Raw genomic sequence first — 20,428 nt, 5'->3', positions numbered from 1 at the left:
AATTTAGCTAACCCAAGTTAAGAACACTTCTTTTTTTTGCCATGCAGACATGCCTTTAGGATTGAACCCACTTCAAAAATTACCCTAGATTTAGACAAAGCATATCTTTTTTCTTAATTATATTACTTAAAATTTAAAAAGTTAGAATAAAACAATGGTATAAAAAATACACAAGGGCACTTACTGTTTTATTCCGTAATCTAATTATGTCCGATACAGAACCAGCTCCACAATACTCCATAACAATCCATAGATCTGTGTTCTTAAAGTAGCTGCCATAGTACTTGACAACATAGGGACTAAATATAAAAACACAAAACAGTTGAGATTCATATATTAATGAACTGACATTGGAGATCTTTTCAGTGTTGAAGGTCTAATAAAATGAGGATTTGGGACTCACTAGCATAGCCAAAGAACGTGAGCTGCAGTTAAATGAATTTTAGGTCATGACAGATAGACTTTCAGAAGTTTGGTTGCTTAACCAAAATGACAAAGATTCCTATCGAATGACTTACAATGCTACCACACCTGCCAAATAAATGCAAAGACCTTCTTAATAACCAATTGCTTTCTGATGAAGAGGAAGCACTTTCCCCACTCTTGTTTTCTTTGAGAAAAGTCTATTCCCCTTTTCATAGTTTGCTTTCCAACAGTTTTCAGTAGCCTTCTACTTTTTCCAGTGCTGACTGGACAGCATGGAAATTGTTCTAAAATTCCCCTTTTCTTCTACATAACCAACAGGAGTCTATTTCAAAAACAAATCTAAATAGCTACCTAAATATTGTTTAATCTAAACTTCTGCTATAGAAATAACTGTGGAACTGTAAATGAGGTTTCTATATCAAGTTGTTACAGAACACTGTTATTCATATAGTGCCATAAACTGTGCAGTTGGTATTTCCATTCATCAACATAGCAAATAAAGGACATAAATCCACCCTTGAGATAAGGAGCCAAAGGCACAAGGAACTGTGATCCAATATAAATTGGTGCCTCCAATCCAAAAGGGAAGCAAGTAGTCCCTGTAACAGGAATACTTAATGAATGAGAGGTGTTCAGGAACTTCTTAAAGAGGCAAAATTATCATACACTAATAATTGGAGGGCTGCTTTCAAACTGGCACCAGCCACTTCTTGTAATTTGGCAATAAGGCACTTACTCAGGTTTCTGACGCTGGCCTCCTAGTACTGCAGCCTGAGTTTGAGTCTTCCAAAGACTTTTCATTTGTTTTATTTAAGCAGCCTTAAGACCAGGGGTGGACAAAAGAGCCTCCGCAGGCCAGATCCGGCCCACCAAGCGGGTTGATCTGGCCCGCCGAGGCCCTGCTGCTCCTCTACCCCCAGCCCAATTAGGACCTGGGGGTGGAGGAGCATATGAAACTTCCTCTCGCTCTGCGAGAAGCACGCAGCACTTCAAAGTGCTACGCTCTTCTCGCAAGGCAGGAGGAGATGTCACGCGCTCCCCCACCCCCAAACCGTGATTGGCCTGGGAAAGGGACTGCGCAAAGTTTCTTCCACCCTGCGAGGAGCACACAGCACTTCAAAGTGCCATATGGTCATGCAGGGCGGGGGGCAGGATGAAGGAAGCTTCGCTCATCTCCCCCGCCCCCAGATCCAGATTGGCCTGTGGGCAGGGGGGGGAGCACTTTGAAGTGCCACGTGCGCCTCACAGGGTGGGGTAGGGGCGAGAGGAGGCTTCGCACTCCCCCCGCCCCCAGGCCAATCAGGCCCTGGGAATGGGGGAGCCGCGCGAAACTTCCTTCGCCCTGCCCAGCCATGTGCTCCTCGCAGGGCGGGAGGAGGCTTCACGTACTCCTCCATCCCCAGGCCAGGGACATGGGTGCCTAGTGGGAAGGGGGTGGCGCAAAGGGGACTCCAACCCCAGACCAATCATGGTTTGGAGGTAGGGTAGCCCAGAGATCAAACTGGCCCTGCCCCTTCCGGGTTAGGCCCTGCCTCTTCTGGGCAGCCTAGGGGCACTTCAAAAATTGTTGAAGTGGCCCCCAGCCCAAAATTATTGCCCACCCGATTAAGACCCTTTCTCCTTGCCTAGATCACAGAGTTTCTCTAAATTTCTATGCCAATATGTTCTACTGCTAAGCTAACTCAAACCCAATACAAAAGCAAAAGTGCCTACTGATATGCATTAAGAAGCACTACAATCCAACTCCAGCCTGACCACATACCAAACTACTGACAATATGTATTACAAAATTCATTTCAGCCTTCTGAAAGAACACATTACCATTTGAACACTGCCTCTTCCCATTATGTCTCTCTACAAAGGAAAAAGTATTTCCATGGCAAAAATGATGAAGACTTAACAATAAAATATTAATAAGACATAATAAAAGAAGTTATATTATTTCTATTTACAATTTAAACAGTTTAATATTTAAAGCAATATTTCTTTGATATTAAAAACAGGCTTGGCAGCACTTTTTCAGAGGTTGCTTAGATCTGGAGGCCACATTCAAAGTTTGTGCCTACACTGGAGAAAAGAAACAGTTTTAAATATAATCTATGCAGTGTTTTTACACAAAACACACTGTTTCAGTTTAAAGTTTTATCCTGCCTTCATATTTGCTCTCAGGGTGTATAGAAATAGATTATTTAAAAAAAAAACAAATAAAAATAAATAAATTTTTTTATTTAAATTCATTTTTTCTTTTTTTTTTAAATATACCTATTTAAAATTAAATGTGAAGCTATGACATGTCAAGACCTAAATTTACTGTAATTTGTTTAAATCATTTAAATAAAACTAAAACATTTCATATTAAGCAGTATATACTTGTTGACAAACTTTTAAAGTAAGTTAAACCATTTAAGTTGTAGAAGTTATTGACAAAGCATCTTTTGACAGCAGTAGCCTCTTCTGCATATACAAAGAGAATATTTTCTTCATTTGTGTTATTCAGCTAGTTCAGTTCAATTATTAATTAATGCAGAGTTAAGACAGTTATGGCAATTTCCTGCAATATACTTAAAAGATCTTACTGTATTAAGTTTATGTATTATTGTGAGCTGGGACAGAATATAACCTCTTTGAAGATGGGCCAGGGAGATATGTGGCAAATATTGTAAACCAATGCAATATTCTTGGAGTCCTCTGTTTTAAGTTAATTATATATGTATGACTGTGTGCTGCACCATGATGGAGGGCTACTTAATTCCAGGAATTAAGAACAGTGGGTGGTGATTAAGATGAACCAGTCAGGCTGCAGCCCTCACCCCTGAAAGATACCATCTCCTGGAAAGGCTCACCCATATTAAATGGATTCTCCAGAGACCAATAGACAAAGAAAGGACTTTTGAATGAATAGTCTGACACAAGTCCTTTTTTTCTGACCAAGCAAATGGTCAAGGATATTGTGTCCATGGAGGGTTCCCAATTCTTTCGCAAGGGTCGGAAGGACACGACCTTCTAAGGCCACATAAGATTGATGATTGACCTCTGGTAAGCTTTTTAGTAAGAATATAGTTCTTTTGATCTGTGTGGTAACTTATAACTGGGCATGGCCTTCAGAGAGAAAAAACGCACAGATGCTGGACTGTCTAGCAGAGTGGTTCCCAACCTTTTTGAGCGTATGGACCCCTTTTCAATGTATTAACATTTCATGGACCCCCTGAGGGAGAAAAAAAAGGAAAAGAAAAGTAAGGAAAGAAAAAGAAAAGTAAAGATCAGGTCCACGGTGGTGGGCATGATTCCGATTTTTAAAATTTCCAGACACCCTACAGTACTGTCACAGACCACCAGGGGTCAGTGGACCACAGGTTGGGAACCACCGGACATGCTGGGGTTATCACACTGTCCACAGGCAACTGTGCAGCCTGGAAAACCCACATAGAAAGAAGAGAGATGCACCTCTTCACCTAAGAGAGTTGATAGCTGAAGACCTAGAAGACTAGAGTGGGCGCCCTTGATTGACCAGGATGAGGGGGATACAAATATGCAGTTGCCCTGAACCATTACACCACCTATCAGGAGCTGAAAAAACAGGAACGCCTGTTCTCCTCTTCTACTCTATGAATAAAAACTAGTGAGAGAGGATGAGATTTACTATTTCTCAACTCTGGAAGGACATGGTAATCAGAAACAATCCGTTCAAATCACTAACTTAGATAATGCTTCCTTTGTTTAATAAATGTTAGCTTTAAAATGCAAAATAAACTTTAGGGATTTTTTTCCTATGTATCCAGCACATTTAAGGTAATTTTAACTAATGTTTTGAAAATGCTGTTTTGTATATTTTTAATCAAACTACAATTTGCATCCAAACAGAGCTTGACACAAACCACAAATAAAAGAATAATCTAACAAATGAGATATAATATCATTCTCCATTTTCTACAATAAAGTAAATATTATAAATCTGAATAAACTTATGTCAAAACACATAATTACTTAAATAAATGTGAATATAGTGGATGCTTCTCGACAGCAAAAAGAAGCATCGAATTTAGTGTAAAGATTACAGTCACTTGCAAATCAACATGTTTTAATGGTTTCCAACCACAGAGAATCAATATATCTTTAGACAAATACTGAGAAGTGCAAATACAAAAACAAGTCAAATCTATTATTTTAATAAAAAATAATTAAATTAATTCTTAGGTTTCCTGTTTGCTGATTTTAAAATCATGATTAAAATTTGTGATTTAAACAATCCATCCTACCTATTCTGTGCTGTCCCCAACTGCATCTATACTGCCTCCTATATACCTTATTTCACAATTTCCAGCACAGCTCCCTAAGAAGAGCATACTGGGAAATCTTTTAAAAAGTCTTCCAGAAAAAGACCAAGCTTCCATGATGTCCTGGGAAATCTCCCATTTTGGGTTTATGTTTTGGGTGGGTAGGTGGATGAGTAGGTGGAGGAGGGGTAGTAAGAAGAATTCCAATAACCCTTCAGGGTCCAGAATCATTTAATAGTTTCCATTTCTCAAATTCAGACTATGACAAATACTATGTGAAGTGTCAAATGTAAAGCAATAGATACTGGATGCTTCAGATGTACCTGCTAAGAGCAAGAAAGCGATATTAATAGACAAGAGATTTTGCTACATCAATCATTGAGAACCTAGTTGTACACAAATTTCTGTAGATGGAACACCTCACCAAATTCATGGTACTTTGGCCTGGTGTACACTAGGAACTTACATCAGTATAGATATATCTCTTGGAGCGGGGTGAAATACGACATGTGTGTTTAAAGATCGACAGATTTTGGCCCTACTTTTGCAGAATGAGGCCCTTATACCACCAACTTAAAGAAGACTTCTCATATGCATAAGGGTTCACCATCATGGATCACATTGCAGGAGCAAGATAATTATCTTTCTTAAAAAACACCCCATACACACAGAGGACAAAACAATTTAAATGCAAGTAGCACTTGTAACGCTAACTTTCATTTTTACTTCCTTATAAATTAAGGTCCTGTTCCTGCAGCCTTACTCAGAAAACTGCCACCACAATCAGAGGATAAGTTGTCCAAAAGAGGCTGTAGGATAACAGCATTTCCCTCACTCCTGCCCCCAGAGTAATCATTGCTGCAGAAATGCCAATTGTATAATAAAGACTGCTCTTCCAAGTACAAGATATTCATCTTTCCCCTTTCTTTTTTTTTTAAATTAACAGTTATTAGTCTTAGCCTACCACATTTCTTACCAATGCTCTGAAGTGGAGGACTCAAAATTCACATGTATTTATCTGGTCATAGTAAATATTAACAGTACACCATTTTTTTTTTTTTTTTAAATCTTGCTTTAATTATAATCATGTCAAGTTATTTTGGTTGGATGGTGCTTGTAAACAGGTACGTATCCAAAAATGTACTTTATTCTTCTCAGAATAACATTTATTAAGTGAATTGTTCATATTAATTTGAAAATATATTAATAACTTTCAGTGATTTATATTAAGTACATTTCACTATAAGCTCAGGTAAAAATGTTACCATCAGCGAGCAATAAGCAGTGGTCATTAAAATTACAATTCAGTGCCAGGTTTAAATAGGCTTCTTCTAATCTTCAGTTACGCCCTTGTCATATTACAAGTACATTTTAAAATAAACATATAAAAAAAGAGGCAAAGAATTAAATAAATACATAAATAAATATTGTTCATACCTGTCACACTGCTGCATTATAGAAATTTCTTTAATTATTTCCTGAAGATCTGACTCAACAGGGACTTGTTTAATTGCCACTACTTGTCCAGATTCCTTGTGTATTGCTTTAAACACGCTACCATAAGATCTAAAAATGACAAAGAATTACAAATTGAAGTGAAGTGTTCTAAAAATGTTTCTTTTCTTCCTCCCAATCAGCACTATTCCAAAGATTATACCAAACCAGTGTTCCCTCTAATTTTTTCCATCAACGTGTGGAATAAATTTTGTTATGCATACCACTGCATATGCGGTTGTGCACTACCAGTAGAAACACATGCTGCTGGCTTTTGGCACTCTGCCAATCAGCTGGCTGGTATTTGAATCTCTCCTGGGTGACCGCTCAAGCGCTCATCTTACAGGGAACACTGATGCCAACCACTGTATTCATTTAAAATACTTTTTTTTTTAAATCAGATGCTTATAAATTACAAGGGATTTCAATTTCACCATGACTGTGCATCTGAAAAAGAAGTCCATCCTTGCCAGAGGATGTCATGAAGACTTGGAATTTAAAACGGTTCAAAAAAAGAGCTAGATAAATTCATGGAGGTTAAGTCCATCAATGGCTATTAGCCAGGATGGGTAGGAATGGCGTGCTTAGCCTCTGTTTTGTCTGGAAATGGATGACAGAAGAGGGATCACATGATAACTACCTGTTGTGTTCACTCCCTCTGGGGCATCTGTCCCTCTTATATACTCCATAATTGTGAACCAAGAGAGGGGAAAATGGACAAGATTAATCTTTTATCCATTTCAGTCCCTCATCGTCAGCTTTATAGTTGACTACTTTGGCCAACAATATGACTTTTCTATAGTCACAATGCCAGATGATTCAATAACTGTCTACAGAATTTAGGCTTATTGCAGGCTACACCACTTGTCACATAAAGCAGCCCCTGTTCAATTTACAAAGCCTGCAGCACTCCTACATTCTCATGGTCGTGAGTAGGCTTGTACTCTTCCCAACAGCATAAACACCTGAACAGCTACCACTTTCCTTGGGAAAAATCACAATAAAAATGGAGCTCTTCCCTACACAGAGGCCTTCCCTACTTCAACCTTTTTCCCCACCTTAAAAATAGTCAAGCTGCAAAACAATCTCTTTTAGAGCACATCTGTCTGCGAGTCCATTTGTTCAAAAACTCCTTCCAAATGGTAAGAGCTAGGGCCACCAAATTTGGTATGCAGCTTCCTCTTCTCCTAACTTAAAGCACGGTCAGGTTGTGCCAGGACAACTAGAAGCCCTGGGGAAAGTGGTTTTCCATAACATGCAAATGGAGGGTTTGCTGTTCTGAGGGATGCAATATGAGAGTGACCACTTGGGGCAGCAAGCCCACAGGGGAGACCTAATCTGCAGAGTGGCCACTGGAGATAGCTGTACCACCAAAGGAGTGGCCAGCAGGGCTGGGGCTCCACTATCTTGCCTGCAAGCACACCAAGTAAGTAGCCCGCCTGGCCCAAGCCCTTTCCCTTCCCTTCTGGGGTCGCAGTGCTGGAGTGGGGAGGAGAAAAAAGGCCCTTGGCATCTGGAGGGGGGCTGGAGGAACAGAAAATGCTCCTGATGGCTGGAGGGAAGACTGCGGGTACAGAAGTGGCCCATGTCAAATGAGACCCCCTTTCTGAGCCCCTCTTCACCCCCCATCCCTCACTCTCGCACTTCCCCTGCACCCAGCTTCCAAGACCACCCCATACTCCCAAGGCCCAGTCCTGAGTCCTGTCCCCCTGTCCCGACACTGTCAGTCAACCCCCTGTCCTGAAGGATTTGGGGAACACTGGGTAAGTCTGCAATAAGAAGATAGATACTTTGCTTCACAGTAACCACATTCTCTAAATGAGCAATGAAATGATAACACGAAAGGTAACCCATATACCACTCTGAATATAACTTTATATCATTCTCATCTACATTCCAATTTGTAATTAATTGTAGTTTGTGTAAAAGAAAATATTCCTGACTTCACTACCACCACAAAAATAACTTATTTTTCTGCCTCAGTGAATGAAAGGCATGACAAAAATGCATGGGTAGGATTTCAAAAAACCTACACAGGCATTTGCTGTTTGAGTGCTAAAAAAAGTCACAGTTTAGTTCATACTCATTGACACTATGTCACTTTTAATATCATATTAGTTTTAAATATTCTCCACATATTCCCTCACACAAACAGTTTTACTCACCCTTCACCAAGCTTCTCTAAAACATCAAAGACTTCTTCAGGCTGCTTAGTTAAGCTGTCTTCACTTAGCTTTTTCAGCTTGCTAATAAAAATAATATTTTACAATAAGTCATTTCTATATTTGACTTTAAAAGATTAAAACATATAGCTCAAGGAAAAAACTTAGGTATTATAATGAAAAAGGACAAAAATTAAAATCTTACTACAAAAGTGTCAGGAGCACTTATAAAGAAAAACAAGAATCAGATACAGACTGTCATAAAAGGCTGCTCATTAAAACACAATAGTGAAAAAGACAATACTCCTGTCCATTGAGAAGGGAAGGAGACACTGTCCTCCTCACAACTTTTAGTGGTTAAGGCACTCACCACGGAGACCTAGATTCCATTCCTCCCTTGCATGAGGTGAAGTAGGAATCTGACCTTGTATCTACCCACATCTCAGGAGAATACTTTAACCACCAGTCTATTAGGTACAATGATGTGTAGCTGTGAATAGCTCTTCAATTAGGAGAGACTCAAACAGGTACATGAATTAGATCTTTATCTAGTCGGTGGGTGCCCTAATCACAAGATGATAGAGTCAGACAGACACACACACACTCTCGCACCCACACAACCCCCATGACTATTCAAGTATTTTATGCAAATTTGAGCAGCTTCAACAAAAGGCTGGGAAATACAGACCCCTTGAATAGCATAGCCTGGTGGCTAGTACATTTTCCTGCAATATGGAAGACATAAGTTCAAATCCCAGTTCCACGTCAGGCAGAAGTGTGGAGGAACTGAACTCAGGTCTTCCACATCACAGATGAGAGCCTTAACACAGAGCTAAAACTCAAAGTGGAGGGTACCATGATGTGAATGGCACCCCAGTCCACTAAAAAAAAAATGTTTGGTTGAATTGCTATCACATTTGCAAATAGCTTTGTATCAATCAAAGATGAATAAACAATTAATCAAAAACAATTTCACAGCTCTAGTTACCACTCAAAAGAAGTTAAAAAATGTCAGAATTAAGGTTGCCTGAACAACCCTGATTTAGCCTCTTGTGTGCACACATCAATTACATGATCACATACTATTCCCCCCTTCCAGACTTAATTCAGTCCCCTCTAATCTAGGGATGCGAACTGGTAACCATTAAGGATGATGCTTACTGGGTACAGGTTAACTGGTGATTAGCAGCAGCTCCCCTCACTGTGGCCTGTTGGCAGTGCTACCAATCCCCTAACCTCAGGGCCATGGCTGGCAGTAGCAGCTGCCTCCTGATCCCAAGGCTTGAAGCGTTCTGCTGCCGGCATGGTGGCAGCAGCCTGAGTCCCGGGGCCGGGAGCCACCTGTCGCCAGCAGCAGCAGCCCCTCAGACCTGCGGTTGGAGCCCAGAACCTCCTGCTGACGACAACTGCCCACCCCCCGCTGATGGCGGCAGCAGCAGGATAATCCCTCCAGCTCTGGGCTGGATCCCACTTACTCAGTTAATTAGTTAACCTAACATTTAACCCGTTAACTCAGCGGTTCCCAACCCTTTAATGCTGCGGATGGTCAAACCCTCACACTTTTGCAAATATGCTAATAAAATGTTCCCATCCACCAAAAGTCTGTGAATAGGTTTGTCCATCTGCAGCATAAAAAGCCCCAGACCCCAGAGCCCCTCACCACCAGCCCTAACCCCTAAAGCAGTGGTCACCAACCAGTAGATCAGGATCTATTGGTAGATCTTGGAGCCTCTGACAGATGATTCTGATTGGTTTGTCCACTATCAACTGCTGGCACTTCAGCTGCTCTTCCCTCCCACTGCTGGGCATCTCCTGCCCTTTGCCTTGGAACTGTTCCCCCAGGAGCCTTCTGCTTGCTATGCAGGGCAAGGAGAGGAGAGTGCTGATGTCAAGGGGCCCCCTTCTCCCACCCCAAATCCTATCTCTACAGATTAGAGAGGAAGCACAACAGGAGTAGAGATGGAGCAAGTTTGTTAGCTGCTTTTGGAATAGTGCAGGGCCAGGGCAGGGGTGAGTCTGCCTTAGCCCCATTTTACCACCACCCAGGAGCCATCTGAGGTAAGCAGGGTCCAGCTGGAGCCCACATCTCAAACCTTTATGCAAGTCATCAACCCCCTCCTGTACCCCAAACCCCTGCCTTAGCCCCGAGGAACCTGGCATCCAAACACCTTTCCAGAGCCTGCACCTAGAACCTCCTCCAGCACTCCAACTGTCTGCCCCAAGCTCAGCTCACAGCCCCTCTCACACTCCAAATCCTTTAGGCCAAGACCAGAACCTGTACCCCAATCCTCTGCCCCAGCTTGGTGAAAGTGAGGGAGGATGGGGGGGGGGGGGAGAAGGAGGTGGGGTAATGGTATTTGGGTTTGAGGTAGCTCTTGGATTGCACTTAAATTCAAAAAGTGATCTTGTGCTTAAAAAGGTTAGAGACAACTGCCCTAGAGCCCGCCACTATCCCTCAGCGCCAGCCACTGACCGCAGAGTCCCCTGCACCCAGCCCTTCACAGTGCCAGCCCCCTCCCCCCCCAGATTCCCCAGTGCGAGCCTCCTGTTTCCAAAGCCCCACTGCACCCAACCTCCTTCAGGGTGCCTCAAGTGCCAAGCCCCAATCCTCAATATTAGTACCATCTCCAGTGCCCCTAGTGCCAGCCCTGCCCCCATAACCCTCTCACTACTAGCACCGCTCCTAGAGCCCCCTCTCCCCCTATGCTCCCTACCCTGGATGCCCCAGTGCCCCCCAGTGTCAGCCCCTGGCCTCTTACAGCCCGCCCCTCGCCCCTCAGAGCTCCCCATTACTAGCCCCATCCCCAGAGCCCCCCCAGTGCCAGCCCCCTGCCTCTTAGAGCCCCCCAGCACTAGCCCTGACCCTGGAACTCCCAGTCCTCCCCTCCTCACCTAGCCCAGCACTACTTCCCAGCCTCCAGCTAAGCACTGCTGCCCAGGTCGCTGAAGCTTTAAGGCAGCTGTGCTGGGCTCTGCAGGGTCCTCCCGCCACGCAGCACACCGCTCTTCCGTGGCCAGGAGGAGAACCCCCTGCCCCCGTCCAATGCTGACTGGCTGAGGGGCAGGGCAGGACACGCCTCTTCCAACAGCCGCGGCAGGAGAGGAGGCACTAGACCAGGGATGGGCAATAATTTTTGATGGGGGGGCCACTCCAAGATTTTGGAAAGTGGTCGAGGGCTGCATTCTTACATGGTATTAATGGAGATGCAGGGTCTGTGATGGAGGTTGGGTGCAGAAGGGAGCTTAGAGTAAGGGACTGGGGTGCAGGAGGGAGACTGGAGTCTGGGAGGGAGCTGGGATGAAGCAGGCGGTTGTGACCTAGGGCAGGGGACTAGAGTGCAGGCGTTTGGAATGTGACCTAGGATAGGAGGGGCAGGAGATTGGGGTGCCAGATCTGGGAGGAGGGATGGGTGCAAGAGCGGGACAGAGGGTTTGGGAATGTGCAGTTGGGGGGGAGGGGGAACAGAGAGTTGGGGCAGGAAAGGGCTGGGTGCCAGAAGCAGGCTGTGGCCAAGAGACTTACTTGCCAGCTGCCAAACTAGCCTGCCTGTCAGCAGAGCTTAAAATGTTTTCCAGCCAGCCTGCCTGGCAATGTGCTTCCTGAATAACTGAGTCTAGGAGAGGGGGGTGTGATTCTTTTTAGCTACCTATTATTCTAACAAGCAGCTCCCATTAGCTGGTTTGTGCCAGAAACCGGCCAATGGAAATATGATGGGGGCAGGTCAGCTCCTAAAACTTTCCTCCTCCCCTCCAGTTTCAAAACTGAAACGGAACCCTGAAGCTGTGTTTCTGCCAGGCACACGGGGCTGTAGGGCAAGCTGGGCAGCCTACCTGGGGCTCCCCACTGCCTCCACAGGCCAGATCCGGTGGCTTGGCGGACTGGATCCAGCCTATGGGCTGTATTTTGCCTGCGCTAGGCGATGTACTTGAGCCCCAGCCCCCAGAGCAGTTGCAGCCCGGCAGCCAACAGTTCGTGGTCCAGCACCAGTCCACAGACTGGCGATTTGAAACCATTGCATTAACTGCTTCATTAGGATTTTACATCCCTGTTTCCGACCACCAACCTCCAATTCTTTGCTTCTATCCCAGTCTCCACCCCTTCCTAAAGCTCTTCACCCTATCTTGCCTTACACGATGTGTCAGCAAAGGCTTTCCTTGTTGACCGATCTCCATCTTGACTGCCGGTGTGTGCCGACAAACAGCTGAAGCGGCAAAACGCGGTGGCCATTTTTATTCTAATGAAGCAAGGGATATTTAAATCCCCGCTTCATTGACTATGTCGGTATGTCTAATTTACATGCCTTTTTCGGCAGAGGCATATAGTCTAGACATACCCAAATAGTTTGTTTACCTGAACACCTGCAGGCAGAGCCCCACAGCTCCCATTGGCTTGGAATGGTGAACTGCAGCGAACAGGAGCTACAAGCAGTTGTACCTGCTAACGATAATGTAAATAGTCTGGTGACCCACCAGGGTGAATGCTGGTAAATCACATCCCACAGGCCGCTTATTGCCTACCCCTCTGGTACAGTGTACATTTGACAGGCTAATAAATTTGTTGGCAGCACCATCTTACCATTTATATGCCATCATTGTCCAAATTACTATGGTCTGGTGCACCCAGCACATCTACCAGGCCAAAGGAAAGTTTTTTTCCATGGGATCTGGACACTGCTAGTTTGCAGGCCTAGTACAGGCAACCAGAAGGTGAACCAATGAACTTGAGACTGATTGCAGTTGGGGTGGGATTTTGCCTGTTTTCATCACTTTATTTTCTCCTTTTATTATAGGGATATAAACTGTCTATTTGATATAGGGGTAGAGGTGATTTAAACTTTAGTGTAAGTTTAGATTATATGATTGGTGGGATGTGAAGCACCTACATGATTGTGAGATTTTGCACTTTATCAAAAGCTTAGTACAAAACTTCCTGGATTTTCCTTACTTTGAAAGCAGCCACAATGCCACATTTTCTAAAAATAAACAAGTTATTAAACAAATTCAAGTGGAAAAAAAGCCATCTACCCCTCTATAAAATAACTATTACATGTTACTTTATGACATGTAATAAATAGTCCACATATTGTGCAATGCAAGTACATAGTGTTTGTATACAAAATATTAACTACTACTGAATACAAAGGTTCAAAGGCCAGTATCAAAGGTTGTGTTATTCTCTCACCAGGTTCCTCCTCCTGTTCGCCCTCCCCACTCCAAAAACACATTGCTTCCTTTGCATATGACTACACAGAGAACACTTGTGCTTCCAGTTTGTGGAACAGTCCATTGCCTCACCTGTCCCAGTTTTCTAAATTCTGCACTGGCTGAATATGGTAAGGAGAGGAGAGTCTATGCCATTTGTGCTGGCATGGCTGGGTTCCATATGCCTCCATTCTTCCTCCAGAAATCCTTCCGGTAGTCTTTATACCTGCAGAATGCTTTATTTTCTGATGCCCTGCATGTTCCTCATTAGGGATGTGAAAGTGTAACCCTATACACGGTCAACTGTTGAGCATGGGCTTATCAGTTAACCTTTACAGTTACACACAGGCTCCTGGTACGTGTGGGGAGACAGATTAAAAGCTGGCTCCCCACACACACTGACTCCCAAGGAACTGCCTGCTCCTCCCTCCATCTCTTCGCACTCACACCCGCTTCTGTATCAGAGGCAGCAGTGTGGGATATGGGGGCAGGCGGAAGCCAGTGCACACAAGGAGCTGCCCATATGTAACAATGTAACCGCTGAAATTTTCAGCGGCTACAACTTCCCTATTCCTCATGCCTTCACATCATATGGCAACCATAATGTTGACAACCTATTTGCATTTACACTGCTGCTCTATGGTCTTGTCATTAGGAAATATTTGCAGAGGCTCAGAAAGAATTCAACCCAGCTTGATTACAGCAGCAGCAGAATTGTATTGTTACTTAATAAGTTAACTTAAAACAACAAAGAAATCCTAAAACCTGCCTCAGTCATCACTTAAATAATACCTCATGCTAGAAGTGGAAGGTATGGATTCCTAGCTGATTAGGAAGATAGCAACTAGACCGCAAACACTGACTACAACAAGTGGAAACTTAAGAAATGGCTGCTGAGAGGCAGCAACATGCAGCTGCAACACATGCATCCTTCCCCAGCACTATTAGTTATGCGGAATTCTGATACAAAAGATTTATATAGCAATTTGAAGTGTATATTGGAGCCAAAGGAACTAGTATAATAAAAGAGGAGCAAAAGAATGCCTCTATTTGATAGTGGTTGGTTTTGTAGTACTGGATATATATACAATGTATTCCATATGGAGGATGTGGAGGGGGAAAAAAAAAAAAAATGATGCATGGAGAATCATTGGGACCTTATGGAAAATACGTCACCTATGACATTTTCCTGGATAAAAACCAAAAGAAAAAAAAAGGCAGAGACAGGCGCTTGTTAAGTCTTTCACATTAAAGAGCCAATGTTATGAACATAGAACATTAACCAACCCTCTTATTAAAAGCCAAGCAATCTTGGAATGTAACAACTCAAAAAAGACACATTAAAAGCTATTAAAGAGGCATGGATCCAACACTTGAAAAGGCCATTTTCATATATGCCAAGTGGCAGAATAAAAGCTGAAGTGCAGAAAAAGAAGGCTCTAGAGGGACAGGACATATGACTAAAAAACAGAGTTAAACAGCCTTCCAAGTGAAATAGTGGGTGCAAAAAAAAAAAAAAAACGAATTTATTTCAAGACTGAGCTTGTGATGAGGCTGCTATTAACTAATTACTCGAATAGTCAGATATGGAGAGGGCACCAAATTACTACTAGGTATCTGGCCAATGGGTCTAACTGACCACCATATCTGTGGCCAGGGAGGCATGAGCCCTCAGATCAGACTGGCAGGGATCTTGGGGAATTTCCACCTTCTTTTGCAGTGTATGGCATGGGTCACTTCCTCATTTGAAGTGAAGTAAATGATGGATTCTAATTTGCAGTCTTTAAATCCAGTTTTGAGGACTTCAGCCAGAGATTAGACCTGTTAGAGCCGCGTTTCTAAAACTGTGGGTCCCGACCCCCTGAGGGGTCACAAGCAACTTAGAGGGGGTCACAGTATCACAAAAAGTTTGAGAACCCCTGTGTTAGAGAAATGCGTGAGGTTCTGTGGCCTGTGATGTGCAGGAAGTCACATTAGATGATCATGATGGTCCTTTCTGGACATAAAGTTTGTGTCTAAGCAAGCAAGAAGTTCAAAGAACAAAAGGGCAAAAAGGAAAAGTCATATGTCAAACACATTATGTCAGTGATGTAGCAACTGACACAAGAACAAGAAGAGTCCCACATTGGGGAGGGATGGTGTATAAACTGTAATAATGCCCAAGCAGTTTGCAAAGGTGAGTGTACACAAGACTCAGGGAACTGTCTGAGTTGAAGGCAAAGTAAAAGATCCCCCAAGTGAAGGAAAGAAGCTGTTCATGAATACAAAAGAAGAAAAAACACCTGCAAACACAAAGAATAACTAACCCAAATTTGTATAAATGTCTTACAAACCAAGAACATCACCACACATGAATCACTACTTCCTCTGAACCTTTCTTTCCATTTCTTAAAGATTAAGAAGTCAAAAGTAAAACTGAAATCCTGTAGTAAGGAGCATGTTCTGTTTCTGAACAAGTGTGAATTGTCACTGATCCATTAAAACAAAATAAGAATGTGTTTTAGAGTATCAACAAAAGCAATCAATCCTTGGGTTCCATGAGTGAGGTGCCTGGCCTTATAAAGAAGGTATATATCAGAGTCAGAAAAAACATGGAAACCAACTTAAACCAGATGTGAATGGGCTAACTTCATCCTACAATCATGTATCCACAGAATAGAAGATTCTCTCACACGGTTATACTTGCCTGTTGTTGTCTCACAAGCTTTAAGAGGAGAGACAGTTATACATATTACACTCATAAAAATTAGAGAAAGAGCTGCCAAACATAAGAACAGATGGCATCCTCCACACAACAGAAGTAGAGTTAATAGACTGGATCATTAGTATTAGATTCATTAGTATTAAGAGAAAGAAAAGAGGAGACAGGCTCAAACTTTACACTGACCAATCCTCCCAAATCTCTGAATAATAAAAGAACATTTCCTCTTGCCTATGAGAAATGAAATGGTTGGTTAAAAATGCAGAAGCCAATTCTTCAAATCCAATGCTTTTCTAGGGTTTTGTCACACTCTCCTAGAGAAAGAGAGGACCAAAATTTGCACTTTTAGTGTACTCAGGGTTGCCAGAAGGTTGAAACAAAAATACCGAACACTTCCCTCCCCCTCCCCCTCCCCCTGCAAAAAAAAAAACCACCACCGGGAAAAAATTCTGTTGAAGTTAAAAAAAAGGGGGGGTGGGATGGACCAAAGTTGTTGAGCAAAAAAAAAATTTTAAATAAAATAAAACAGCATGTGCCCTTTAAGAGTGAGTACAGGGACAGGAACAGGGGAACGGTTTAGCACTAAGACCCATAGGAAGCATTGCTTCCCCTTGGTCTGCAGCCACTTTGTGCAGGCAGCCTTGAGGAACCAGATAAGCTTGGGAGCTGAGGTTGGGGGGCTGGGGGAGTTGGGAGCCAGGGGGGACTCGGGAGGAGGGGGGGAGGCCAGGCACTGAGTGTTTGTAGGGTTGCCAGGTGCCCAGCATTTTCGCCTCCTGGCTGGAGGGGGGGGGGGCGGGGGAGGGAGAAAGAATCAGAAAATACCGGACATTTTAGGTGTCTGGTATTCTCCAAAATTTTTTACTGGACAGGAAGCAAACATACCGGACCGTCCAGGTGAATATCAGACACCCTCATGGCAGATTTACAAACTTAAATGCTAGGTGGCCTGAAAATGTCCATGGTGCTAGGATGTTTTGGAATTCAGATCTAAATTAATGGAAGAAGGCTGGTTTTCCCCCAGGAACACTATGAACAGTAATGGTGTGAACTAAGGATGTAATCATGTAACGATTTAAACAGTTAACCAATAAGCAAAAGCTCATCGGTTACTGTAACCGTTACACACCAGCTCCTGGCCCCTCTGCCCTGGAAGCAGGGCCAGTAACCAGGAAGAGGGTGGAAGGTGGACTTAAAAGCTGGCTCCTGACACGCACTCACACTTCTGCCTCTGATACATCTGTTAACTTCCACTTCTCCCCCACCACATGAGATTTTTGTACAGTTGTGTGTTATGTGCAGAAGTGAAACACTGTGGCAAGCTCTACTGGCCTTCTCTTTGCCAGTATTTGTTTATAAGCCCTCATCAATTAGTGCAACCAAAACACAGATTTTCTGTGTAAAATGAACTGTCAGTTCTTTATGAATGAAATTAACAGTTTTTAATTAAACAATTATGTAACAAAAATGCACCTCAACTGAAACAAATACGAAAAGACAGCTTTTAATTATGAAAGAAACAACTACAAAGAACCTTTAATTAAACCAGCTGTAAAATGAAACAGAAAAATCCAGCAGTGGGCAGGGCACAAGACAGCGAGTTGTGGGGGAGAACTCCTTATCACAGGCAAATATACATCTGTGTTTTGCCTTTTCTGGTTTGTCAGACTTCTTGTTGGGACTGCTGTGTCTCAAAGATATCAAGGGCAAGAGAGGGCTCAAGGGAGATAGGGACCCAGGAACAGAGTCCTGGGTGCCCTAAGCTGGGCTCCAGAGAGGAATGGCCTCTGGGAGCAACGCTGGGAGGGTGCAGTGGGAAGCAGAAGTTTTTGCTCCCAGCAGTACACATTAAGAGTGTTAAGTAGCGATTAATTTGCTAGTCAAGTAGTCGATGGAATTTCCATCAACTATTCGACTAGTTGTTAAGGAAGGGATTACAGCTCACTTCCAGCTCAGATTGCCTCTGAGCACAATTCCCGGCTGGTACTCTGCACTCTTAAAGGGGCTGAGAGGAGCTGGCGTGCAAAGACGCTGGCTCGTTCTCTGGTCCCCTGCTGGCTCTCAGGACAACCCTCACACTGCCACTCTGCATTTTTAAAAGGGACGCTACAGCAGCGGCCAGCCCTCGACCTCCCTCATGCTGCCCCTCTGCATTTTAAAGGGACACAGCAGCAGCAGCTGGCTTGTGCTGAGACAGACAAGCAGCCAGTCTGTCACTGCTGTGTCCCTTTAAAAATGCAGAGCAGCAGTGTGAGAGAGGTGGGGTAGCTGCGTCCCTTTTAAAAATGCAAAGTGGCAGCATGAGGGTTGTCCTGAGACCTGGTAGGGGACCACAGATTGAGACAGCATCTTTGCATGCCTGCTCTCCTCTGTCCCTTTAAGAGTGCGGGGCGAGGGAGGGGTGAGAAGAGTGATCGAGTAGTCTATAGTGCTATCCCATATGCTACAACCTATCGGGTAGTCGACTACTCATTCCCATCCCTAGTCCACATTGATCAGGGACTGCAGAACACGACAAGGTGTTGTTTTGCAGTACTGTATTGCCCATTGCTTGGGACAGACCTGTCCAGTGCCAAACTAGAGAATTTGTTGAACCACGGGAGGTTCAATATTATCTAGAAGGAACTAGGCTCTTAAAAGACATTTAGGGCATGTCTACACAAGGAAATTTATTTTGGAAATAACTAAATTTGAAATAACTCCTGAAATAAATATTTTGAAATAAGCTTATTCCCAGAAGAAAGCAGGAGTACAGATTTCTAAATAACCAGCCCGTTATCTCAAAACAACAGACTTGGTAGCGTGGACCCACCACATATTCTTTCAAAATACAGGGGGTTATTTCTAAGTAGCTCCCTAATATAGACGAGGGCATAGGGATAAAGTAAAGCTAAACAACAGCATAGAACATTGAGAGCCAGGACTGATGTCTGTAAACAAACTTTATGGGACCATGGGAAACTTGGCCACACTCATAAGTGGACATCCAGCTAACTGAAATCATGCCAGAACAAAGATGTTGCTGAATCACAGAATTCTGAACTAGAGAGGTTGAACCTGTAGTAACATTTGCTGCAAAGGGGCATTTTGGCTTTGAATTGCCTCCAAGAGTTGCCTCTGCATTCACTTTTCTCTTTCTGTACCATCTCTTGCCACTGCAATACTGTCCTGAAAACTGTAATGCTGTCCTTTGCCATGGCAAAGCCTCCCTAGAAAGTTTATCAGACTATCAGTTCTCAGATATAGACTCTGCCACTACACATTTTTCAAGGTTTTGAGGGAATGTAACAATGTTTGTGGACATTTCATCATGACTTTTCTTGTTTTCTCCCTCTCAGATTTGCCAGTCACTAAACCACCTAGACGGTGAGGCCAGTGCATGTGCTTTAGCTGTAACTCTTTAAAGAGTACAAAGAATTATTGTTTGTATTCTAGGGAAAGTGGCTAGATTTTTTAAGCCTCCCAAGACTCTTCGCAGTCTTGTGGAAGCCTTAGAGATGGTAAGTGGCATATGCACTGGTAGTTTTGACCTGTGCAATATATGGCTATGCCACTGTGCCTCGGAAGCTAAGAAGAGGGGAGGGTAGAATGGGATTGGGAATTATTTTCCTGGTCCAGCTTTTAAGTCTTGAATTAACAGGCTGAATCTAGGCTAAAGCAGAATCTCTCTCCTCTATCTCCCATTTCTTGAATCTACTGTAAATAACTTCTATATACATACTTCAGAAATTTGTGCATCCATGATTCTGTTTGTTCAAGAACTCCTCCTAAACAGCTCCAGAGGGGTAGTCGAGTTTGTTGTTTTTCCAGTTACAGACTAATAGTCTAGCAGCACCTTAAAGATGAACAAAACAGATACATGTTTTGTTTGTCTTTAAGGTGCTGCTAGACTATTAATTGTTTTTTAAGCTCCTCCTAAACACTAAAAACTAGGACCACCAAATTTGGTATGCAGCTTCCTCTTCTCCCAACTTAAAGCAAGGTCAGGGTTTGGTTATGGGATAAGAGGGAAGGTCCTTTCATGGATTGAGAACTGGTTAAAAGACAGGAAACAAAGGGTAGAATAAATGGTAAATTTTCAGAATGGAGAGGGGTAACTAGTGGTGTCCCCCAGGGGTCAGTCCTGGGACCAGTCTTGTTCAACTTATTCATAAATGATCTGGAGAAAG

General features: G+C 43.2%; 1 protein-coding gene across 4 annotated transcripts in view; it reads right to left on the bottom strand.

The window, feature by feature from the left end:
- Window positions 1–20,428, bottom strand: part of STK3 (serine/threonine kinase 3) — a 320,261-nt gene that overhangs the window by 285,113 nt on the left and 14,720 nt on the right. For all 4 annotated transcript variants that reach the window (XM_075920321.2, XM_075920323.2, XM_075920324.2 and 1 more), the window contains exons 2-4: window positions 8,360–8,440; window positions 6,138–6,266; window positions 185–299 (exon numbers count right to left, since the gene is read on the bottom strand). In XM_075920321.2, the coding sequence (XP_075776436.1) occupies window positions 185–299; window positions 6,138–6,266; window positions 8,360–8,440 (325 nt within the window). The remainder of the gene's footprint in view (window positions 1–184; window positions 300–6,137; window positions 6,267–8,359; window positions 8,441–20,428) is intronic.

This window comes from Pelodiscus sinensis, chromosome 2, assembly GCF_052426305.1.
Source record: "Pelodiscus sinensis isolate ZL-2025 chromosome 2, ASM5242630v1, whole genome shotgun sequence".
Taxonomy (NCBI): Eukaryota; Metazoa; Chordata; order Testudines; family Trionychidae; genus Pelodiscus; species Pelodiscus sinensis.
Note: the sequence above shows the minus strand (reverse complement) of the source record. Positions and strands in the feature narration are given on the sequence as shown.